The 25,431-nt window shown below is 38.7% G+C and overlaps 2 protein-coding genes across 7 annotated transcripts in view; one reads left to right on the top strand and one right to left on the bottom strand.

Moving 5' to 3' along the window:
* Positions 1-7,527, top strand: part of PIWIL1 (piwi like RNA-mediated gene silencing 1) — a 46,771-nt gene extending 39,244 nt beyond the window's left edge. For both annotated transcript variants that reach the window (XM_073312371.1, XM_073312372.1), the window contains 2 exons: positions 4,390-4,537; positions 7,386-7,527. In XM_073312371.1, coding sequence (XP_073168472.1) covers positions 4,390-4,537; positions 7,386-7,502 — 265 coding nt within the window. In that variant the 3' untranslated portion in view covers positions 7,503-7,527. The remainder of the gene's footprint in view (positions 1-4,389; positions 4,538-7,385) is intronic.
* A 3,590-nt stretch (positions 7,528-11,117) lies between these two features.
* The window catches only part of RIMBP2 (RIMS binding protein 2), a 280,445-nt gene continuing 266,131 nt past the window's right edge, over positions 11,118-25,431 (bottom strand). For 3 of the 5 annotated variants that reach the window (XM_073312919.1, XM_078848949.1, XM_078848947.1), the window contains 6 exons: positions 23,099-23,267; positions 20,273-20,338; positions 18,782-18,885; positions 16,440-16,511; positions 14,990-15,124; positions 11,118-12,602 (listed from right to left, as the gene is read on the bottom strand). In XM_073312919.1, coding sequence (XP_073169020.1) covers positions 12,414-12,602; positions 14,990-15,124; positions 16,440-16,511; positions 18,782-18,885; positions 20,273-20,338; positions 23,099-23,267 — 735 coding nt within the window. In that variant the 3' untranslated portion in view covers positions 11,118-12,413. The remainder of the gene's footprint in view (positions 12,603-14,989; positions 15,125-16,439; positions 16,512-18,781; positions 18,886-20,272; positions 20,339-23,098; positions 23,268-25,431) is intronic. The other 2 variants (XM_078848948.1, XM_073312920.1) reach the window with 1 other exon arrangement.

Genomic DNA, 25,431 nt, shown 5'->3' with positions numbered 1-25,431 from the left:
ATGCTGCCTGCCAATAACTGTTTTCAATTACTGATAATGGAGTACCAGAAGCATATATCGCTCATGCCAGAGCTTGGTCAAATTTTTATTTATTATCAGGTTTCATCTTATCTATAAATTAAGTCATTATTGGGAGTCTTTTGGATATAGTTGATTGAGATGTTTTCCTGACGATTGATTGAGTTGAACTTGTACAACACTTTCAGACGGTGATGTTGCAGAAGCAGGAGTACTTCTGGATTTGAGAACATTTTGTTGCAAGTACAACCGCTCTGTGTTCCCTTCCTCACGCTCTTCTTGATGTTCATTTCCACTCATGATGGATTCTTTTAATGTCTGCAGGACATTTCATACATACAGAGATGTTTTTGGTCATCCTGGTAATATTTGGAAATGCACAGTTCCATTGGCAATGTTTACAAAATACAGATTGTCTTTTGTTTGATTAACTTGGTGTGGAAAAGATTCCTGCTGTATGTTAGAAGACTGTCACACTATTTTTGCTGAGGGAGGAGAGGAAAAAAAAAAACTCCTCCTTACCAGTTGCAGTTGGTTCCTGCAGTGGATCTGGGGGACTCGGAGGAGGATCTACCCCTGCTCTCAAGATTCTCCTCCAATGCCCTGCAGGTGCACACCTCTTGCTATCTGCCCGGCAGGCAGCAGACTGTTTATTTCCCTGCAGGACTGATGTCTCGGGCATGAGTGGGCTGCTCACCAGGGCCAGTCAGGAGCAGCTTTAGGGTATCAGCTGCTTCCATTTCCAGAACAGAGGTTGGCAGGAAGCAATCCACATGAAAGGGCCCTGTACTCTCTCCTGCTATCTAGTAAAAAGGGCAGTGCACACCAATGACTGGGGGCTCCAATATGCCCCAGGGCTTATATCAGTGTATATATGGTCCTGCTAGTATATAGGAGTTGTAATTGCCTAATACTATAGGATTTGAAATAAAGTAATTTCATTTGAAATACTTATTAGGGGGAGTTTTTTCTGAAAGTTTCCTTTTTTTCCTGACCCTCACATCTTTAGTAATAACTAGCAATTGTAGAGAGCTTTTCATTCCTAGACTTCCAAGAGCATGTGTATAGAAGAGGAATCTGAAGTATAAAAGAAATGAATTATCTAGTGTCACACAGGAAGTCAGTTGCAGAGCTGGAAATAAGCAGCTAGTTTCCTGACTCCAGCATGTTGGGATGATGGTATGAGAAATAACAATTTTTGCACAGGCCTAGTCTACACTAAAATGTTAGGTCAACTCAGTTGCGTCACTCAGTGGGATAGACCTAACCTCTGGTGTAGATAGTTCTAGGTCAACAGAAAAATTCTTCTGTCAACCTAGCTACCACCTCTTGGGGAGGTGAATTACACTACTCTGACAGGAGAGTCCCTCCCATCAGGGTAGATGGTGTCTACACTGAAGCTCTGTTACTACATTTCAGGTGTAGACAAACCCATAGGAATTTTGGAACATAACTGTACTTAAAAGGTTGTTACAAAACCTAATGTTAAATCTTGGACTGCATGTAAATTTGCAGGAAAACATACAGATTCCGTTGGAGTGTGTAGCTTGTATTCATTAAGGAGCAGTGGTCTACCACCAACAAAATAATTGGATAGGAGGATAGAGGTTGGAGGGAATGGGAGAAGAGAAGGGTAATTTAAGGATTCTAACAAAGATGAGGACTTTTTATTTTATTTTATTTTTAAATTGCCAGTGTGTTTGTTGGTATCTTATACCCATATTACACAGAAAACTATGTTAAAAGAACATAAGTAAGGTTGCAAAGTCAAGCACTCAAAAATTAAGAAAGGACAGAATTAAGATTTCCTGTGTAACCTTAACTCAGCCCCCTTGTGCATGTGTTATGGTACCATCCTTAATTATATATTTTTTCCACGAGACCGCTGCTTCTTTTATGTACACTTAATGAACAGCTGTTTAATGTCTTGTCTTGTTTTCCTCTTACTGTTCAGTGGGCGGTCCCATGCCTTATTTATTGAACACTCTTCTGAAGGCAGAATTATTCATTCTCTCATGGGTTTTTCTGTGCGAAATGCTTACCAACGTTAATTTATTTTCACACATCCCCGGTGAGATATGTGGATATCATTATCATTATCCCCTTTTTACAGACTGGGAACTGGGGCACAGAAAGATTAAGGTCAAAAGTATCCACTGACTGGGTGCCCAATTTGAGACACCTAGAATATGATTTTTTTCAGAGTACTTAGCATTATATAGCACTTTATATGTTCCAGGTACAGCTCTGCCTGACATTAATGGCACCTGATGGTTCCAACATACAGAGAATTCCTACTCTGAGGAGGTGAAAGAAGTATTATATAGTAGAAAACCAACGACATGTCACATTTACATTTAAAAGTGGAAAAGACTTCACATCTGGTGTACTTCAAAACAAATAACCCATCTTCCCTCCCATTAATACTAAATTACATCCAACACCTCAAAGAGATGGGACTGTATCTCAAGCTTGCTAAAGGTGCACTTTGTGGCCAAAACTGTCTTCCACCAACAGAGAGATATTCAGGATTTGCACACCCGTCAACGAAGAGGTTCCTCAAAGGTATGAGTAACCTCCTACCCACAAATCAGCCATCCCCCATCAACATGGGACCTTAATTTAGTCCTCAGGAGCCTAACCTTTTGAATCCATGGCTGCATGCTCCCTTGTGCATCTGTTCATGAAGACAGCTTTCCTAGTAGCCATCACCTTGGTGTGAGGAATAAGAGAAATAGTGGCTCTAATGGCACACCCTCCCTTCACTATTTTCTTTAAGGACAAAGTCTCACTGAGACCACAACCAAGGTTCCTCCCTGAAGTAGCCTTATCTTTCCATATGAACCAGTTTATTCACCTTCCAACCATCGTCCCAAAGTCTGGGTTGTTGCGGTGAGGCAATACTAGATATGCTGGATGTCAGGAGAGCCTTGGCATTCTACTTGGACAGGACAAAGGAATTTAGGAAATCCTCTAAGCTGTTCTTCTCCATTGCAGACCGCGCCAATGATTCTGCAATATCAGCTCAAAGTCTCTCAAACTGCATTAACCAGTGCTATGGTGCCTATAATCTGCAGCCTCCATCTGGTATACAAACACACTCCATACGCTTGCTGACAACAGAGTAATGGTGAGGCTCAGGAATCTTGGATTCATTCCAGGCTCTGGAGAAGAGGTCTAGCAGTCTTACTCCTTGTGCTCGGTCCTGTCCCTCACATGCTTGACTCCTGGTCTGTTCCTGTCAGAACTGTATCTCCTTACCCCCTGCTCCTTATTCCGGTCTCCTTGTATGGCCAGTCTTAATCTCCCCCCTAGATTCACAGTCTCCCTTCCTGGTCTCCAAGTCTGTCTCCTTACCCAGCCAGTCCCAGTTCCCACTCCAGCCCCTTGCCTGAGCGGTTTCCCTTTCCTCAACCTGTACTCATGTTTTCCTCCAGTTCCCCTCTCCCTGTGCTCCCTAGGCTCCTTGTCTCAGTCTGCTCCTTTCACCAGACCATCTGTTACCTGTCTGCGTTTGAACTGGGTAGCTTCCTCCTCAATGTTGCCGGGGTCCAGCGTGGTGGAATTGAGACCAGAGGCAAGACAGTCTCCCTGCTCTAAGTTCTAATGTCTGGACTCAGACCCTGTAGAGGCTGCAGCCACTCAGAGTAGCACTTGTCAGGAAAGTCCTGCTTAGCCCTAAGCTTGAATGTGCCCAGGGTGAACAGACTCTCTTCTGAGGTTTTAGCTGTTAAACTCTGTCTCTATTCAGCAAGTGCAAACTGCAATTTTTCAGACTCAGGTTGTCCAATTTTGAGTGGATTCTCACATGGATGGCAAAAAGCATATCCTGGTACAGAGGCCATCGCCTATCAGATTTCAAGTCCCAGCTCCAGAGCTTGGAGTTGCTATAGCAGTTGAAAGAAAATATCTACAGAATTTAATATGGTCAAAACCAATATATTTGTCCCTAACCTCATTATTGGAAGCAGCTGAACCATTTTGGCTGACATTTATAAAACTTCAGCTTGAATGGTTGAAGTTTGACAAAGTTATAAGCACCTTCAGGTACAAGGCCCTCTTTTCAGTTATCAGGCAATAGACTGTTAACTTAATAGACTGTTAACTTAATAGACTGTTAACTTAATAGACTGTTAACTTAATAGACTGTTAACTTAATAGACTGTTAACTGCAGAGCCTATAATGTATACAAAACTTGCTGCCTCTTTCTCACTTGCTTGTTGTGCTTACCATGCTGTAGTTCTACAAATGCAAATAGATTTTTTTTTAAAAATGTCTGGTAAATTGATTTAAAGGCAAACTTTATATTTTGTGTGAAGGGCTTGGATTTGCGTACAATTCCTGGTTTGTATTTTTTCTTCAATTTACAGGTATGATTTTTTTATTGTGAGTCAGGCTGTGAGAAGTGGTAGTGTTTCACCAACCCACTACAATGTAATCTATGACAACAGTGCATTGAAACCGGATCATATGCAACGTTTAACTTACAAGCTCTGCCACATGTACTATAACTGGCCAGTAAGTATCTGCTTCTGCAATGCATAAGTGCAAAACAAAAAAAGATGCTTTTTTCCTGTCCAGGAGTGATATTCTGAGTATATCATGTTAAATAGCCCTTATTTTGGTTTCAGAGTAACAGCCGTGTTAGTCTGTATTCGCAAAAAGAAAAGGAGGACTTGTGGCACCTTAGAGACTAACCAATTTATTAGAGCATAAGCTTTCGTGAGCTACAGCTCACTTCCTCAGATGCATATTGTGGAAACTGCAGCAGGCTTTATATATACACAGAGAATATGAAACAATACCTATTCCCACCCCACTGTCCTGCTGGTAATAGCTTATCTAAAGTGATTTCCGGCACAAATCCAGGTTTTCTCACCCTCCACCCCCCCACACAAATTCACTCTCCTGCTGGTGATAGCCCATCCAAAGTGACAACTCTTTACACAATGTGCATGACAATCAGGCTGGGCTATTTCCTGCACAAATCCAGGTTCTCACATCCCCCCCCACCCCCATACACACACAAACTCACTCTCCTGCTGGTAATAGCTCATCCAAACTGACCACTCTTCAAGTTAAAATCCAAGTTAAACCAGAACATCTGGGAGGGGCGGGGGTAGGAAAAAACAAGAGGAAACAGGCTACCTTGCATAATGACTTAGCCACTCCAAGTCTCTATTTAAGCCTAAATTAATAGTATCCAATTTGCAAATGAATTCCAATTCAGCAGTTTCTCGCTGGAGTCTGGATTTGAAGTTTTTTTGTTTTAAGATGGCGACCTTCATGTCTGTGATCGCGTGACCAGAGAGATTGAAGTGTTCTCCGACTGGTTTATGAATGTTATAATTCTTGACATCTGATTTGTGTCCATTCATTCTTTTACGTAGAGACTGTCCAGTTTGACCAATGTACATGGCAGAGGGGCATTGCTGGCACATGATGGCATATATCACATTGGTGGATGTGCCTTATTTTGGTGTTAAGGCTGCAAATCTTTGGGAGAGGGGAAACCATGAATAAAAAACTGCATACTTAATATGCATAGGAGTTTTTGCTTCCAGAGCAATGACCTGGTTATTATTTGGCCTTGAGCTTAAAGAGCTCATGCACCCATAAAGATTTAAAGTGATTTAAGCTGCCTTGCTCAGCTGCTGTCTCTAGCCTAAACATTGTAGTCCTTACAGTCTGTACATGATCCCATAGTCTCTCACTGGAAAACTGTTTATCTCTGCTCCAGATAATTTAAATACTACTGGATTATTTTTACTAATCTGTACAATGTCAGACATTTTTGGGGTGCTGGGAAGGGACAGTAGTGGTCTCGTCTCCTCCTGGGATTGCCTTAGGACCTCTTTCCCCATATTTGGCTGGCTGGTTGGTCTTGGTGGGATAAGGACTCTGGCTCACTTCTGAGAACTTATTAGAGCTGTAGGCATAGTATTCATAAATACTACACTGGAACTTCCATGACATGTTCAGATACCAGTGCAGGACTTACAAAATCAGACCTTTGTCTCCAGAAGTGTGCACCCGTTTCCTTTTTCTTAGTGTGAGCTTTGAAACACAATGGGAAACTAAGTGAAAGAAAAACGTAATTCATTCAAGGTTGTACAGTTAAAACCAAGCTTGGGAACTGCAGAAATTAAGGTTCATATTATAGTGCAAACTCAGCCATAGTAGTTTTCTTTTGTTAACTTGCACTTTACATGTATCGGTTTATAATGGAAAAGTGACTCAGGGTTCTGCTCCATGGTTTCAGAGACCTGATGGGGTTTTGCTTCCTATCTTAAACTCCCAAGCTTTTTTCAAATCCTTCATTTTAGACATATTGCCCCTAAGTGGATCTACCTTCTCTGTTCCATAGTGTGAACTCTTAATGAAAAGCTTCACATCATCTTTTTTCAGTGAAAATAGCATTTAGTTCCCATACTGCCAGCTTTTTGTTAGCTAGGGAAATCTCCAAAACAGATCCTGAGTCCGACCCCGATAGAGAAGGATGTCCAACACTAAGGGTTTTTGGCTACCATACTTTTTTCTGTTGGCTGAAGCTGTGCACTACACTAACTCGATAACAGATGGGCAAGACTCATCTCTGCCAGTGAAGTTCCACTTTACACCATGGTATTTCCACAACCTGGGCTGAGAAAGCTGAGGCCTTCACAGTAGAAATCTGTAAGTCACTTACATGAACCTTGCATCACTCTTCAGTTATCTGCTACCAGGTTGATATGGATAGCACACACAAACTTAGCTCTTAAAGCTGCTTATTCAATAAAATTGCCATCTCTTATGGGTCTGCTCACTGCCTTCGTTCTCTGGAAACTTGTACAGGATGGGCGATGGAATGGCAAGGGGAAATTACATTCTGGTAATTCAGCTTGTTGAAGCTTGTCCCCCTTTTGTATTAGGAGGAGGAGTTGATTTTAAAGCAAACAAGGGCTGGTGGATGGGGTCTTAAGCAGAGTGGGAGGAGGGACTCAACCAATTGAATCTACTGATGAGTAATTTTTTCTTCCAACTGTAACCACCTTTTATGTAATTTAAAATATACAGACTGTACAATAATCTAGGAACATGTATGTATGCAATTTCTGACTTGAACTGTACAACCTCAATATTGAATTAATGTGACTTGCATTTATGAAATGTGTGTGGCAGGCAATCTGAAACAAGCACTTCTGTGTGGATTTTTTACATATGGAAAATGTATATAACTATGTGTACACAATTTTATATGTAGTATACAATATATTTGACACCAAGGGAAAAACAAATGTCATAAATACAAACTTTGAATTTCAAATTTTTATTAGTGGTTAGCTTTTACTGAATGTGTTTGTTAAATGGCTTTCTTCTTCTGTAGGGTGTCATCAGAGTGCCTGCTCCTTGCCAGTACGCCCATAAACTGGCTTTTCTTGTGGGTCAGAGCATTCACAGAGAACCAAATTTGTCACTCTCAGACCGTTTATACTACCTTTGAGCTACAGAAGTGGATACAGTGAAGTTTGTGGGACTTTCTATGGTACCTGTTTTTCTTTCTTTCTTACTGAAGTTGTAGTTTTCTACAAACCTTTTTTTGGTGCAAAAATACTAAATGTGCATGGGGAAAATGCATAACTTTGCACAAGGGTAGTGGTGTCTTCATTGTAGACAAAACTAAAATAATAGCATAAAAAGGCAATTCTGAGTAAGTTCAACTACCTTTTAAATTGACAAAGCAAAGTTAATATCTTCATACAGCCTACATGCTGATTTAAAAGTATTTTCCGTGTGTGTGTTGGGTTTTTTGGGGGGGGAAGGGGGAGGAGACTACAGACATCACAGTTGCTCTTGTGGGAATCTGTGCTTATGTGTACTTTATGATTTGAATACACTAAACATAAGTTGCACTAAGCTAAAGCAGACTTCTTTGGTTCCTGTACTAATTGTTGACTTAGTAAAGCTAGATATGGCTATCAACTATATTGAAAAAAGGCAAGCTGTTGACCCTTAAATTTTGCTTACCAGCTGTATCCTAAAAAAGTATAGGCATTCTGCCCAGTGTTCTTAGTTATCAAGGCTCATTTTTGTGATGTTTCTTCCAGTCACTGTAAGCATGATGAAATGTCACTGTACTTGTCATTCTGATTTGCCTCTTGCATATGCTAATAAAGTTAAAATATTAAAAACTGGCTGGTGCTAGTTTCTTGCCAGTCTTAGCAACTGGAAAACGTAGGCTTAACCAGTTACACCAAATCTTCAAACAGAGGTGCTCCCATGGACAATGAAAATAAAGTCATTTTATTGGTTAGTCAGACAATATAAATTAGAAATGAAAAATACATATTTGAAATGGACTGGATGACCTGAAAGAGCAGGACTGGTTCTCACTTGTTGGCCCAGTCTACTTTGAAGTCTCATTGATGGGGCTTCCACCAGTTCCCTTGAGGAATTGGTGGAACAGATAAAGTCAGTGTTTTCTATCTGCAAAGAGACAAAATATCCATGAAGATGTAGACAGGGCCCTCAAATGTTCTGTGATATTTAGCCCAATTATCCCTTTCTTAATTTCATCTCTACTTCCGATTACTCCTTTATGTGATGCAAAATAACTTCTGCAGCAGTTTCACTTTTTCGTGCTCATTGACTAGCACTTGGTGTTGTAATATTTGGGTTGCTGTGCTAATATAATACGGACATATGAAAACTAAGACTTTTTCAAGTATTTCCATAACTAGTTTAAAATTTAAACTAAGTTGTGTAAATTCTGACGTGAAGTACTGTAGCTTAGAACCACAAGTATCATCCATTTGTTATTCTTTCAGGTACTTCCTGTGTACTTTTTATATAAAAAGCATCACCAAGCAAAATCATAGTAGCTTACTTATGTGGATGTCTTTTGGATTAGTTAAGACTGTTTTATTAGAAAGGTACATTTGTTTAAATATAAGCTCATTGTAGTAATTAGAACCAACTTGAAAGTTCTTCCTTTCTCTTGATAAATTTCAATAAAGTTTTGTTTAAAATATTGCATTTGTTTGCTCATATTACTTTTATATACAAATATAGTTTGAACCATACAAGAAGCCAACCTTTTAAATGCCCTCCTATGTGAAGGCCCCGTAGCATCTTCTAACATAAGTACAGCATCCATCTTTGCGTATCCCCTTGTTTAAAGCACAGATTTGTTGCTTAAAATCTGGTGGTTTTGGAAAATGGCCTAAATTAAAATGACACCTTATCCATAATCTACTGTGTTCAGTCATATCTGCTTGTTTTAGTAATAAAACAAGTTTTTACAACAAGCCTTTCAGTGCCTGTATAGATAAGTAAATTGGTGTATTCTAGTCCTCATCTGTATATTAATCCAAGTTGAATTTGCAGGTCTGGGATGCGAGTGTGGAAGGGTGTTGGAAAAAATATATAGACTGAGCAAATGCAGTTTGGTATATTGAGTATACATGATCTGGAAATCATTTTTAGAGTTGCTTTTGGAGTAGAATTCTCCTTGAGATCAGAATTTTATTGTATATATTGCAACCAGTACTGGTGGAATGCAAAATTGCACTTTATCTGTATGCACCATTAGAATGCTGTATTATCAAACTTCATTCTTCCAGTAACTGTTAAGGTTAAGTAGATATAATAATTTAAGAGTAAAGCCATTACAGACATTTCTGTAATGCTTGAATTTTGAGATACAGTTACAAGTAAAAGCCATTACAGGGATGTTTTAACTTAAGTTTAATGTATTTTTGGTCTGAAAACATCCTGGGTGCTTTATTTAAAAATTTAATGCATGGACACTAACATTATCTTTGATGATCTTCGTGCTACTAGAAATAAACCAACAAGCAAATTAAAGTCAAATTTTTAACTTCTGGGGCTAGATTCAACAGTTCATTCTGGCCTTTCCCCATCCTAACAATCAAAAGTGGTCAGGGAAATTGAAGTAAAGGGCACTCCATTTGTGGAAGACACATAGCTAATAATGGGTAGTAAAGAATGAGGGTGACATGTTCAGGAGTTGGGGTGAAATACAAAAAAGGGTGATGTTCCTAGTTATACCCATTAAATATTTTTGGTGGAAGGGAGGCATTTGACTCTCCATAATCTAAAAAAATCTATAGGTAATTCTCCCATACATTTTGCAATGGAAGGTGTTCTGATGATTGCATTACAAATTGTAGATGGTCTCAGGTTGAATGTCCATAGAATTACTCATCCTTTGAGCCAAAGCCCAGATGCTGTCAAAGATTAACATTTTAGTTTAGAGCTTGGTCCTGTGTATCTTAACTTGGTCTGTTGGCTTGTTAATGGTAAACAAATTAAAGCATCAGCGTTTGAACTGCAAACTGAGAAATTTTAGAACCCAAGGGCTCACTTAAGTATCCATGTTACTTTAACTGTAGAGTAGCAATATACATATTGAACTGAACACTTCCACTGTTTAAAAATGCACTAAGTAAATAGTACCAAAAAAGCAGAACTGCACATAACATACAGGCACTGTCTTCCCAGTTGTTCTGAACTTAAGGGAACTGGCTTCCCCAACAAACTCTGAGTAAGGTGCAGCTTCTTTACTAAGATGGAAAGGCTGATATGAAACAGCGGGTCAGGGAGGAGTGATCATTGAACAGTGTTAAGTGATAGAAATTATATATAAACACAAATGTCCTGGACCAGGATTTTTTTTAAAAAAGAGTCTAATCTTCAAGGGCAGTTAATACATGTTACAGCTATATTGTCACTGCAACAAATCTGTCAACTAACTGATTTTCTTTTTAATCGGTAGTAGTCACTATAAGCTCCTTTATGGAGCTTGACTCTCTTATATTCTTAGGACCTTCTCTTCTAGATATCTGGAAGCAGCTAGTTAGTTAAAGAACTTCTTTACCTGAAAATTATTCTCTGCATTGCTGTACACTTGTCTGAATACCTTAACAGTGTTGGAATAAAGCCTGCCATTAGCTAGTGTAATGTTTGATGTCATGCTTTTTTTTTTTTTTTAAGGGTAGGGGAAGGCTAGCACAGTGACTATTTAAAGTAACAAACATCCAGAACAAACATTCTACAAAATATCAAATTTATTTATATAAAATATTTTACACATGAATAACTGTACACATGCACACGCCCACACAATACTTTACCACAAATTTAGGCCAGTAGTTTTCTTTAATTTCATAAATCTAGCACACAGTATCTTACAGGAATTTACATTATAATTCTTTGAAGACACAATGGGGAAAGCTTTGATCGTTCATTTATAAACCTTCCATAAATTACAAAAGAAAGGCAGTCTGAAAAGTATGTATAAACAGTAAAAACAATTTACAAATGGACAAGAATTACAAAATAGTAACTGCCAATGTCTGCCAGCAAGATTGTTTTAATCAAGAAGCCAATATTAGAATTAGTGTTTTGAAAGATTTGTACTGTATTGGTAGAGCCTTTTAACTGGCTACAGCTTGTGTGTATAACATACACCTCTTTCATTGCTGCATCTAGGACATGCATTTTATCTTGATTCTGACATCAATAACATGAAAAATGATTTTTTAAACTTAAAACTGCACTTCCACAAGAGAGAACACTTGGGGAGCAAAGATGATTATTGTTTAGAATACTGAAACGTTCACACTAGTACCGGAGCTATAAAACAAGATTTTGAATTATTAAAACACTGTGTGCATTCTCTGGATAGTTTAGGCGCTACCTCATGTTAGTATACTGAATGTTTGCTAAAGGAACTCATACAAATGTTTAAAAATTCATCCTGCACAACATTTTCAGCCTCCAAAAAATTACATCAGACATTAAATGGAGTCAATAACACATTACTTGATCTTAAACTACCATGTCTGTGAGGTTGAAAAGACATTTGAATACACAGTACATAGAAAGTATACGCTGTATATTTAGACAGTACGAATCATTGTGTATTAATAAGGCAAAACATCAAGGCTGAGTAAACTAGGAGTTTCAAGACCATTTTTGTTTAAGATAAACGTTAGGCTAGTTTGGAGTGAGCATTTTTGAAGAGGGCTCAAATAAGATTTTACTGCTTCCCCCAAAGTTAAAGGAGAATAAAGGCAGAGATTTATCCAATATTGTTAGAGATGTGGAGGTGCCTTGAAATAAAAAGATATCCTTCTAGTCTTAATTCCTCAAAATCTTTTTTTGAAGAAAAACAGATATTGACAACATTGCTCTTTAGTAGCAACAAGTCCACTTCTTTTTTTCTTGCTGTTTTGATCAAACAAGTCACATAATTCTCTGGTGTTAAAATGCAAAGGTTCTGTAAAGATGTACGTTATAGTCATGAAAGCCCTAGTTTGAAGGGTTGTTTGTTTTTTTGTTAAAAATACCATAGCTTGGAAGCTTTACAAGTTGTCCGGAAGTAAATGAATCATTTCACTGCACCCAGCTTTTTCAGCAGTTTCTTGCCTTTGGAAAGCAGCCCCTTTTTCTTTTTCGAGGACATTTCCCTGCCTCTCCCGGGACTACCAGAACCCATAGATGACGTAGGTGACCCAGAATGGAGATGGACTGTGGGAGATGGTGCTCTCCTTGATGTACCTGTATTCTCAGGAGGAACCTATTAGGTATATTATTTTAGTTTATTGAACGTTTGAAAGCACTCATCATCAAGAAAGTTGGTAACAATTTTTGTCCTATTACCCACTTTAAAAAAAAAAAAAAAAAAAGGGCTGGCTCAATTCTTCTTTCAATAGTTTTAAGTATGCCATAGGGAAATACAGACAATACATAAATACAGCTTCCCACAAATAAAATTGTGAGCAAAGGTATAGACAGCAAAAAATACACACTTCAGTGGGTCCTCAAGTTGGTTATATTTTTGAACAGAGCTGGAGACTCTTAACTTTGCCATCGTTTTGGCAAAAATCACAAATTTTGTACTTCAGCACTCTTAAAATTAAACAGCAAAGTGGATTACATACTATAGATCCATCTATATACACCAAACAGTTTCCAGAAGGAATTACTGTATGTTCAAACTGTATATGATTATCACTTAAAATTTCTGATGTCCTTTGAACACGTTTTCTTAAAACAGGTTAGCATACTGTATATACGTATTTGAGAAGATGGCACACTGGTTGAAAGAAAGAGGGGAGGAGGGGGAAAAAAAAGCTAAAATGAACCTTAATTGCAATCAAAGAAAGCTTAAAGACCCTGATTGCTTGGTGTGTGCTGCAGCTATATGATTGCCAGGTGAAGCTAAACCCTTGTTGTACAATACTTAGAACATGACAGCATTCCTAAATATTTTAAACAAAGCTATTTTAATCATCAAAAGCACTTGAATGAAACTACTAAACTATTTATACGCATCCTATTGCAACGACTGTGCCCTGCTGACAAAATGTGGTACTGTACGTTGTTAGATGATACTGTGTAGTATAAACCATGCCTCAGGGATCCCTATTATCTTTAATGCCAGTTAAGACAACATTAATACATTTAGCAGTTTGCTGTCTTATTGTGCAACAGTTTATTAAGCAAAGGGACTTCAAGCCTACTTTGATTTTTAAATCAAGGTCTAATTCTAATGAAAAACAACTTGGTAAAGCACCCCAACGTACACCTGAAGATACCATATATTTAGTCTAATGCATTCATTGGGAGAGCTGCATGTTTCATATTGACACTTTTTATTGCATTGGTAAACCAAACCACTGCTAAAGTGTTTCATAAGCATTTGCACTGATATGGACAGTCCTAGTAAACTGTGGCATATGAGGGTGTGTGTGTGTGTGTGCATTATTTCAGAATTACTGAATGGATACAGTCATAGCAAACTGGGGTACAATTGATTGTGGGAAACAGATTTTAAGGCAGACAGTGTAAGCAGATATTTGTGATTACGTTTCAGAGCTCTGTACCCCTGTAAACTTCTGTACTTATCTGCTTACAACTCACTTGCTTATTATTTAAGGGTGGGTGTTGTGCTTTTTTCCTGTATTTAGGAACTTTATCTCAGGTTAGCTAACAATGCAATACGCAGCTTTTGTCTGTAGCACAATTAGACATTGAACACTTCTTTTGATGTAAACAGAAACATTTAGCTCATGGAGAAATATGTTCCAAGTGCTGACTTTCATAAAGTTAACCCTAATTAGATGGGGAAAAGAACCCTTAATAGCCATGTCAGAGGATTTCTTTGTCTCATGCAAACACTGAGTTACAAGTACATACAGTAAATGTCTGTATCTGTTACTTTGGGGCCATTGATTTTGGAGACATATTTCTTTTTTTCACAGTTAAGTTTCAAGACTGTTGCATTAGATATTGTCAAGTGGCTTTAACTGATATCTTTATTGGTATCTTCAGTTGCTCACTTACGTGAAGGCTACATTGCCTTATTAAGGTGTGAAATGAACACTCTTCTTCTGTTTCCAAGCAGATGAGCAAAAAAATAAAAATATATATAAAATATATAATATATAAAAATATTGCAGTGATGAAACAAAACAAAAATGAAATACTCTGTACATGAATAATCTTTCATAAAGTGGAAGGTTTGGGCAGTTAACCGTTATTAGTAGGACTAAATCTTAAAAGGGTTAAAATTATTGTTAATCAGCTATCTTTACATTTTATGTTTCAGGGAGTAGCTGTCCCACTCCTTCCCCATCCCCAGCTACTTTTCCTGTTTTAATCTAGGTAATGTGTATGTGTATAGTTTTAAGTTTGAGGAAGTAAGAACTTTCACTAGAAAAGGCTGATGAAGTTAAAATTTTATTTCATTCACCAGAATCTCTTAATTTAAAATTAGGTTCATAATTATAAATGCTCATGATACATTAAAGATCAGTGCAGTCTTTCCATATTTAAGATGACTCTTAAAAATACCTAAAATGGGTATGTGGATTTTAAAATGTCATAAATAATATCCAAACTAAATGAGATGGTATAACATGGAAAAATTGAAAAAAATTATTTTTTAGTGGAGTTGCTTACCCTTTTTGCTTTTGTACGCAGTGGTGTATCCTGAACATATCGTGATGGTGCATCAGAAAGATAGACTTCTACATCATCAGGCACTTCTTCAAGAAAGTTTGAAGGAACCAGCCCCTTCTGTCCATTAAGTTCACCCTGCAATATGATAAACAATTGCTTTTGCAGTTTTTACAAATATGAATGCCTGTAAACATGCAACACTCTTATGAGATAGAGAGCTACTCGTCTGTATTTCATGAATGGCGAAATGAAGGGAGCAAAGAGCAAGTGACTTGCCCAAGATCACACACAAAATCTGATGGAGCTGGAAACAGAACTGAGATTTCCTGACTCCGATCCTGTGATTGAGGTGCAAATTATCTTGCAAAAAAAGAGGCTAAAGAAAAGATAGGCAGAAAGTGTTCTGTAATTTCAGGTGAAGTCTATGGGTCCAGTATATTAAAAGAATGTGTTTAGATTACCTATGGTTAAGCTATGCATCCACGTCTTTGACAATATTAAAGTCACTGTGGGGGCAGAGAAGGCTACGCCATGTATTGAGTAGGTAAGACCTTTTAATATCTTCTTTTGCATTTTTTTTTGACTTTGCAAAGGGAAGTGCAAGGCCCTCCACACCATTTCTGCCCTAGATAGCAGATGCACAAGGGAAAACAGATGAAGCAGCCTCTTAAGGGTGTTTGCCCATTTCCTGTCCCTCCTGTGCAATATAGGATAGAGATAGATGGAGAAAAGGTGCCATTTTCTAGTTTACATGGATCCAGGGGATGCAAACACCTTTGCAGCTGCTGGGGAGGGGCTGTGGCTCTAATTTCAGCAGACAACTGTTATTCCAGCTGCTAACCATGGGTCAGAGGGGTGTATTTCATCACCCCAGTTGCTCTGCACTTTTCCCCCATAGAGCCGTAGTGCACAGGCTTTATGTAGATGGAATGGATTTCACGCCATGCAAGTAACCATGCTTTACTAACAATCTCAGTGCAGTTCTAATCTGTGTCCCTTTACTGACTGGAGCCTGCAGCAAAAGGGTGGCTAGAAACATTTGATTGGAACAGTGTTACTTCAGCTGTGGTAGTTACAATTTTATTAGCTATTTGGGCATGTATTCACATTGCCATGCTTCTCACTTGCAGTTCAGATACACTTATTGCAGCTAAAGTCACTAGGCAAATGTTCTTGTAACTTGTAAATGTATGAACACAGCTACAAATCTGAGATGCAGGAACAGCGCTATTTACATTATCACTTTGTACCTAAGAATTAGGGTATAGCATCACTAAGTGGCATGTTTAATAAATTTGCTGATATAGTAAATATTCAAGATGAAATGATAACCTGAATGAAATCCTCCCAGATCATACTTAAATAGTAATTGGAGATGCTGTTAGTAAAATGAGCTATTAGATACACTGTGCTTGATGTAGTTTAAGAAGCCAAAGAAAAGAAAACTTACATAGTAAAACCCATCTTCATCTATTTCACCAAAGACAGTGATAATGTCTCCTGTACAAAAAGTAAGCTCAGCCTGTGGAAAGAGGAAGGTGACTGGTCATGCTGTGTTACTGTGCAAACACTAATATTTGCTGCACTGAGGGCACATCAGGTTCATAATTTTTTTCCAATCATGTTAGTAGACAAGTGAATGAATCTGCATGTTGAATTAGAGAGCAAAATATTCTTCAGAACAAACCAGAAAGCTTTTTTTACTATCATACACTCGGCATTTTCTTGACAAACTGAACGTTAAATCCCTGGGTTCAGCTCATCCTAATGTGTGGGAGGAAATCACAGCAAGGATCCCCTTGTGGAGTTGGGGGTGAGATATGACCTCCTACAATCTGCCCCAGGATGCTGGTAACATAGCTCTATTGAAGCTGTGCTACCAAGGACACTTCCTCGCTGCAGCAGCCCCATACTCTCTGGGAGGTCACTCTTTCGGGGAATCTCTGCGGGGTCGGACAGAAGACACTGCATGACCACTTTGCCCCTGCACAGAGCTGGGCACAAACAGCAACCTTTTTGGAGAGACGGAAGGAGGAGATGGGGGACAGTGCTCCTGAAGCAGAGGGAGAGCTGAATGCAGAACTGTGGGGACAATCTGGGCCCTGTTTATTTAAAGGCTTTACAGTTTTTCCAGTTTACGATAACAGAGAGAATGCTACAGAGTTTGAGAACTAGATCTGATTAAGTGATGGAGATAATATGAATTAGTACGGTACCAAGCACTTCCAAAGTGCCCTATGTAGAAAACTCTTCCACAGTCAGGCTACAGTGTGTTTTAAGTAACAAATATGGGGCGATTGCAACCTTGGTAGGCATATTTTGCTTTGCCACATAACTTCATGAGTAGCCTGCTACTCCTAGTACCATGAGTTTGGCCTGCTCTCAAAAGCATGCTTCAAATTCTGTTTGCTGGACGTGGAGGAGCTCCAAGATGACACTGAAGGTATCATATGCAGGGGAGAGAAAGAGAGCCTGGTGGACTGGGCCTCGTGCGAGACCCGAGGCCTGAACCATAGTCAGCAAAGTCAGGCCATAGATTGAAGCAGATGCTTCCAGTTCCCAGGAAGTTGGCACAGGCACTGGTAGCATTGCTAAAACACCGGCACTACTGAGAAGTAACAGATACCGGGTATGTGTGTGAACACCCTCCAAAAGACTAGCACCAGATAAAAGGGTTTGACAGAAGTGATGAATAGGGGATGTTTTGCCCAAGACACCTGGAGCAAGACACAAGGTGAGGTAATAAGCAGATGTCATGAAACACGTAAGTGGTACGTAAGTTGCGTTTGTCACTCTATAAATGTTGGGGTGTTTTGCCTTAACCCTTTGTCCAGCCGAGGGGGACAGTGGAAAGTCCCCCTGCTGAGCTGAGTCCATTGGGATGGGCATACATATTAGTGTATCTGTGACAATGGACAATAAAGCTGAGTGCCTTTACCACCGAGCTGCGTCTGTGGTCTTTCTGGGTAGTAATACCAAGGTCTGCTGGGCCAGCTATCTGCCCAGAGCTGGTACAGCACATGGAGAGAAGACACAGACACACCAACTGACAACTTCATACACCGGCTTCATTGCCTGCTTTGTTGCTGATGGGAAATGTATGAGGGTAGAGCATGGGTTCTCAACCCATGGCCAGTGGGCCACTTGTGGCCCAATCAGCACAAAGCTGCAGCCAGGTAACAACCTCAGGGCCATACAAGTAGTAGATATATTGTGTGGATGTGGCCCACAAGTAAATAGGTTGAGAACCACTGGGGTAGAGGGAGGATAGACCCATGATGAAGATTTGGGAAGAAGTGCATAATTTCTTAAGATACCATTAAAAGGGTATGATACAGACAGATTACACAGAGAGTTAGACATCATACATTTCCATGAAGCCAAGTGGATCACTAAGGGAGAAAATTTGATATTTTATGAATGCATGTGTTAAGGATTTTTTGCATCTCCATGTTTCAAAATCAGTTGTGCTTCCGGCTACCTGGTTTTTGGAGTGAGTTGCGACACTTCTGACAATCATATTCTCTTAAGGAAGGATGCTAGGTCAATTTGGGATTAAATATTCTTTCCCTCTTCACTTTGGAAAATGTTTATTCCCATAATTTAAAATAATTTACCATATTTTCAGGTAGGCCTGTGATATAATACAATCATGATTTTCTTGGATCCACAAGTCAGCACAGCGGAGCCGAATACTGAAAGATGTTCATGAACATGTGTTTAAACCAAACCCATGAATTCAATGGATATATAAATGATAAACAAAAAAATTGTTTTTGTTTAAATCAATACCTCCACATCAACGTTAGGAGAACTTTCTCTTGGATCATAATCGTATAGTGCCACCATCCTCCGTGTTGACACAGAATGCTGTCTGCCACTCCTTCTGTTCCTTTCTGTTCCAGTTAGAGGGAAAGGGGAGGAAAGCTATCAAAGTTATTTTGAAGAAAAAAAACAGCATGGTGCAATTTTTTCTTCTTGTTATTTTCTCAACAGTGTAGTAATCAACTCAAGACTATTTCTCTAGCAAGCTGGACAGGTGACCAAAGAGACATACGAAATCTATTAACATAGTCATGGATTCCTGATGCAAGCTGGACATCGAGTCCAAAGCAAGTCTTTAATTCTTAATAGCTGGATTGATCCTACTGTTTCTAAATCATCTCAGCAATATATATATTGAAAGCTACTATTTGTTATGCCTTTTTTTAATCTTTGTGATTAGAAGAATCATCAGGTGCTACTCCCCAGGCTTTTGGATAGTAGATGTTCAGGATTCTATCCTGTTTCACTTCAAGCAGACTGTCACTTTTACTCACTGGTCTTTTTTTCCTGCTAAAGCCAACAGGAATTTTGTGCCTGGCATTATTCTTCCCCTTCTTGGCAGGGTAGTTGGACAAGAAACAGAACTGTTCTCACTTGATCCAAGACAAGTGATTTATCAATTTTTTTTAAAGGAATCTGAACGTTTCCATAGGCTTGTGGTTACAGAAACACACTTTCAAGTATTCCATGAGTTTACAGCTTTCCTTAGCAGGCGACAGAAGGAAGGAGGTGAAACTTACAGCTTCCAGAAATTAGATGAAATGTTTATTGACTGACAAACATTTACAGGGAAGTCTGTGATGGGCTTAATTTTAAAACTGAATGAGAGCAGCATGATTCTTGCAGATGATGCCACAGCAAGAGAAACATGCTTGTTAGTTTTACTTACAACAGGCATAAAGGGCAGTTCTGATGAGCTAGAGAAGAGCATTATGAAGTGCGTTAAAGGAAAACTGGTTAGGAGCAGCCTTAGGACTCTTGGTCCAGTGAGCCTGGAGCATTCTAGGGTGGGGTAAGGTAGTAGGGGAAGACTTTCATCAGTGGGGAAGTATGCAGCATGCATGCACTCTGGCTTTCACACCTAATAGCTAGGAATGAAGCATTCAGTCAGAGGAGATTGCAGCACAGACCCAGTCAAGGGGAACGTAAGCAATCTCAGCTGCTGATGCAAGGAGGGATTTATACAGAGTGTAAGGAGAAGTCCAAAGTGAAGGGCTGGATTATTACATAGTTAGGATCCAATTCCCTTGTGGCTTGGACCAACTCATAGTGACTGCCTTGAAGAAGCCATGGGTCCCTTTGACATACTACTCTGCTAGGACAACGGAAGGCCTGTTCTCCAGTGCTAGGGACCTCTCTGCTTCTAAAAGATCAAAGGCATAAAAAGTAAATCTAGACAGCTCAAAGCAATTCAGCTAATTTACAGCTTGAATCAAGTTATTGTTTCTTAGCACAGACCTCTTTTAGACTTTCTGGATCTGCGGTGTACAGAGCGTGTGCTCTCTTTGAAACGGTCACAGTTGACTTCAGGAAAGGAGTGCATACAAATAAAAGAAGAGGAAAAGATATGAAGCTGTTCAAAGTTCTTAATTTTTAAGGATTTAATGTGGGCAAAGGATTAAGCAAAATTAGTCATAGCTGAACACAGCATGTTAATTAAGTGTTTGATTTGACATTCAGACTGAAGCATGTGTGATAACAGCATAAACCAGACTGGAGATTTAGGGCCTGATCCTGCTAGCAGTGTCGCATTGGCAGACTATGTGACAGAAGGGGGTCTGGAAATGTGAATTTGTTTGCACATTCAGGCACTTGGTTTGTATTTAATTCAAAATTAAGCCAAACTCTCCGTATTCTCTGAACTCTAGGGTTCTTTGTGCATTTACTTGAAACTGTGACTAGAAAACTTTATCCAGATTTAAGAGAAAAGCCACTTGCTTTTAAAGTGTCAAGATATTTAAAGGTGAACTGCAGTGGAGGGGAAGGGGTTACTAGCAGTTAGCCCACTCTGGAACATTCCAGACTAAGAAAAGTATGCTTACAGATACAGTGGCAGTTTAATACAAGTGCTTTCCCCCTCCTAGAAAAATCTGAGATGCAGACTTCTTCACTGCTCTGTCCCAACGAGGGACATCACCAGTAGCATGCAACAAAGAAGCCAATGGCGCTTCCAAAAATAGCTCGCAGGATCAGATCCTTAGAATGGCCACAATCTGCCAGGTCTAAAGTTAGGCTTCTAACATTGTATTTAGACACCTAAATAAATAATCTCATTTTCAAAGATGTTCAGCATCTACAACTCTCACTGACTTTGACAGGAGCTGAGTGCTCAGCACTTTTGAAAATCAGGCCACACTGAGATAAGTGTTTTTAAATATGGAGTTGGGGTAAAAGATTGCAGGAGTGCCTAAAGGTATGTCTGTACAGCAAAAAAAAGAGAAAAAAAAACATCCGGCAAGTCTCAGAGCCTGGGTCAAATGACTCAGGCTTGTGGGGCTCACACTATGGGGCTAAAAGTAGCAGTGTAAATGTTCCCACTCGAGCTGGATTCCAGGCTCTGAGATCCATTTCCCACACTGGCGTTTCGAAGCCCAGGCTACAGCCCAGATGGGAACACCTACACTGCTCTTTTCAGCCCCATAGCCTGAGCTCAAGTCAGTTGACCCAGGCTCTGAGACTCACTGCCACATTTTTGATTTGGGTTGGTTTTTTTTTTTTTGCGTGTAAACAAACCCAAAGAGACTAAGAGCTTGTCTACACTTAAAATGCGCAGCTGCAGCACTTGAGTGCTTCAGTGAAGACACAACTTACGCCAACAGCAGGGCTTCTCCCATCAGTGTCGGTACTCCACCTCCCCGACAGGAGATAGCTAAGTCAACACAAGAATTCTCTTGCAGACCTGGCGCTGTCTACACTGGGGGTTGGGTCACTTTAACTGCGTTGCTCTGTGGTGTGAGTTTTACACACCCCTGAGCGATGTGGTTAAACCAACCTAATTTCCTAGTGTAGACCAGGCTTTAGGATCCTAAGTTCTGTATTCAAAAGTGACTTAGTGCCAGATTTTCACATATATTTAGGTGCCTAAAAGATGCAAACAGGCACTTAGTGAGATTTACAGAAGTACCCAAGTGGGTTCGGCACCTACCTCACCTCAACTGCAAGGAAATTGAGTGCCTAATCTACTCAGGTGCTTTTGTAAAACTTACTAGATGCCTATCTGCATCTTCAGTTTCCTAAATACTTATCAAAACCAGGCATTTAGGAGCCTATATCCCAGCCAATGACTCCTAATTCACTTAGGCACTTTTGAAAATATTACCTCTAGGCACTCAGGTTTGAAACTTTTACCCATGGTTCTTTCACTCCCTTTGTTTGTTACATGTCTTAAGTCCTTTTGCTCTGGCACACAAATAGGGAAATAGTGAGCTGAGAATTCTGAGGATCTTAAAGGGCCTATAATTGTTTTATTTTGTGAAAAGTACTTTAAAAAAAAACAATGGTAAGACACTATTTTCATTTTGTAATCTTGCAAACAATTCTAGAGAGATTTTTTGTTTGTTCGATTGTTTTTGTTTTTATGTAGCCACATTTACAGTTCACTTTTAAACAAGACTGAACCAATGTTAGTGGTTTACAGTCTTTTGTTTTCTTGCTCCTTTGAAAGATTTAAAATTTGTTGATGGCGTTTCCTCAAAATATATTTGTATATAACTACAATATGTCTCTGTACAACATTTAATCACTGATTTAAGGTTACTGGTTCAAAACAGGAAAGGCTGGTTTGTGATCTCAATATCTTTTAAACTTTTTGACTATGCAATGTTAATCTGAATATTGTGAGGCATAACCCTTTGCCACCATCCCTTTAAATTTATGGTAAAGTAGGTTAAAGTAGAAGAGTAAAAAGAACAACAAACAAGTGATTCTTTTTATGCTTTCCAGCAGTAAGCATAACATTTATCAAACATGTCAGCACTGCATATGCCAAAAGCAGTGGGATCTTGTTCTGTGTCTAGAAATCTTTCAGAAAAGTAGTCTCTTAAAAAAAAATGAGTATGTGCAGTACTGAAATGCAAGTCCTCATTTGTGTTGTCAACAGTGAAAATGCTTAAATAGTCTGAAGTTTTTTAAAAACACAATCAAGATACTGACACAGAATGTATCCCATAGTGTAGCAGACTGCTGTAAAATTTAGACACATGTTTCAAATCATCAAAAAAGCTAAAGCGCAAACAGCCCAGTTAACAGCACTAAATCGCTATCTATACATATATTTTCCCCTACCTATTTTTTCTACAGGTGTATTCAGAGGAAGAAACCCTTGTTTCAGAAGCTGATCCATCATTTCTTCATCATCTGCTTGGATTTCAGAGACCATATTACATGGAATGAGGCCAAGTCTTGTGCAAGTTTCTCCTCGGTAGAATCCATCAGCATCTTTATCTCCATAAACCTAAATATTCAAGGCATAAAAAAATTGATCCATCAATGTTGTTTTAATATTTGGGATTTATTACAAAACAGTCCCTGAAGGATCGCAAGGTATCTATGAATTAGGGTTTCTTTACAGCTACTCTGATTTTTCTTTTTTAACAGAGCCCTAGGGTTTTTTTTAGGTACCTCTGAATTGTGATACCATACATTTGAGCAGAAATCAGCTGTTTTGTTACCTATGACATAAACATAACTGAGGAACACCTTTAAAAGCTCCCCCCCCCCAAAAAAAAATTCTTAATATTATTTGCATCACTATTTATGGTGGTAGAGGCTATAGTGAGCATTTGAAGAATTGGATCAAGTTTTATTATTTTAAGTAGATTAAATTTTTGGCAAAATCAAGGTTACACCAAGAAAACATTTTATGTGAAATATGATGTGTGTATCTAAGATTTATGCATATCTCACATACCAGATGCATCTGAAGAAGTGTGGTTTTTTACCCATGAAAGCTTATGCCCAAATAAATCTGTTCGTCTTTTTAGGTGCCACCAGACTTGTGTTTTTGTCACATACAAGAAAGTATTTTACTTATAATAGAACTGTATCCAAAACCCCATTCCCAGTAACAGGTGAATCCAAATTAAATCAGTTTGTCCCATCTTTGATACTAATCAAAAGCTAATGAAATGAAGCTTACAGTAAGAAACTGTAAATATTTTCATTGTGAAAATATTTGAAAATTCAGTACTGTATGATTCATTTATTATTTTTTTGCTCACGATTTGTGCCATGCTAAATTTGGGTGGTAACTGGAATTCAATTAAAAGACACAAACTGCATTTTCAAATTGCAGTTAATTAAATAAAGTCTACTTAAATGTGTGGGATACATAAGAAAAAATAAGTCTATCAACATGTTTTGCATTTAAAACTAACTGATTTAAGAAACAAAAGAAGTGTAACTGTGGTTAGTGAATTGAACTGATTGTTTCTGGAGTTCAGAATTTTAGAACCCAATAGATCTGATCATACTTCATTTTTATCCATAGCCTAGAAGAAGAAAACAAACGTTCCTGTTTTTTCAACTCCCAGTTTCTCAAGTATGAATGAAGTAGTCATTGAACTGAACTGGTTGGATACACTGAAATGAAGACGATATTCTCTTTGCACCTGCAGAAGAAAGTACTGCTGTCAAAATCTGGTTTAGCATGTCAACAAATGCTGATTCCAGGTGCTTAGCCAGTGACTTCTGTCAGTTCAGTGGTTTGACTTCCTTTAAAGTTTTGGCCGCAAACATGGACTGCTTGAATATTTTTTATTTAAGTTATTTTAGTATATTGTAGTAACTTTAGTCCTTAATATGGATTGTCATAATTTCACATTTAATTTTAAACAGGTTAATTTTTTTAAAAAGAAAATATTTAACTTAAATAAAAAATGACTGAAATAAAAAAAAATTATTTAATTTCAAAATATCATCAATTTTTATCCACTCTACCAGGAAAATACCGGTCCAGCGTGTTTGGGACCCAAACATAGCAGCCTGGTGAGTGTCCAGAAAAGGGAGGCTGCATGGGGCTGGCATCATAACTGCCAATCCTGCAAGGTTTGCCTAGAATTTGAGAGGCAGTGAAAGAATTTGGGACACTCATTGTACTGCATGAGAAGGGGCTTTGCTATGGCCCTGATTCAGGAAAGGAAAATAGCACCTAAGCCGTCCCATTCATAGACATTAAAACACATGCTTAGGTGGCATCTTGACTAAGGATTTAAGCACATGCTTTCCTGAAGAGGGGTTTATAAGCTGTTTCATAAGCTCCCTCCGGAAGGTACTTATTAATCAAGCCTTATATTTTATTGTAAACAGTTATTCTCCTAAGCACTTAGTAAAATATACATTTTGTTTTCAAGAGTGTAATTCATGTGTTTTGTATCTGCTAAACAAACACATAGGGCCTGATCCACCCATTGTTACAGTCTTTACAGTAGGATGTCAATTAGCTTCCGTTAGGAAGTGAGTCAACGGCCTTCTCATCTGGGAGTGGATGTTTTGGGTGCGCAAGAAATGCAACATAAAGCCTTAAGAGTGCCTCAGACCACTGGCAATGCAGGGCTCATACAGACTAGTGATGTCGTGAAGATATCTATCTAACACATATGCAAACGGAGAAATCTGTC

Source organism: Lepidochelys kempii, chromosome 15 (genome assembly GCF_965140285.1).
Source record: "Lepidochelys kempii isolate rLepKem1 chromosome 15, rLepKem1.hap1, whole genome shotgun sequence".
Lineage (NCBI taxonomy): Eukaryota > Metazoa > Chordata > Testudines > Cheloniidae > Lepidochelys > Lepidochelys kempii.
The sequence above is the reverse complement of the archived record's forward strand: the minus strand, read 5'-3'. Positions and strand labels throughout refer to the sequence as shown.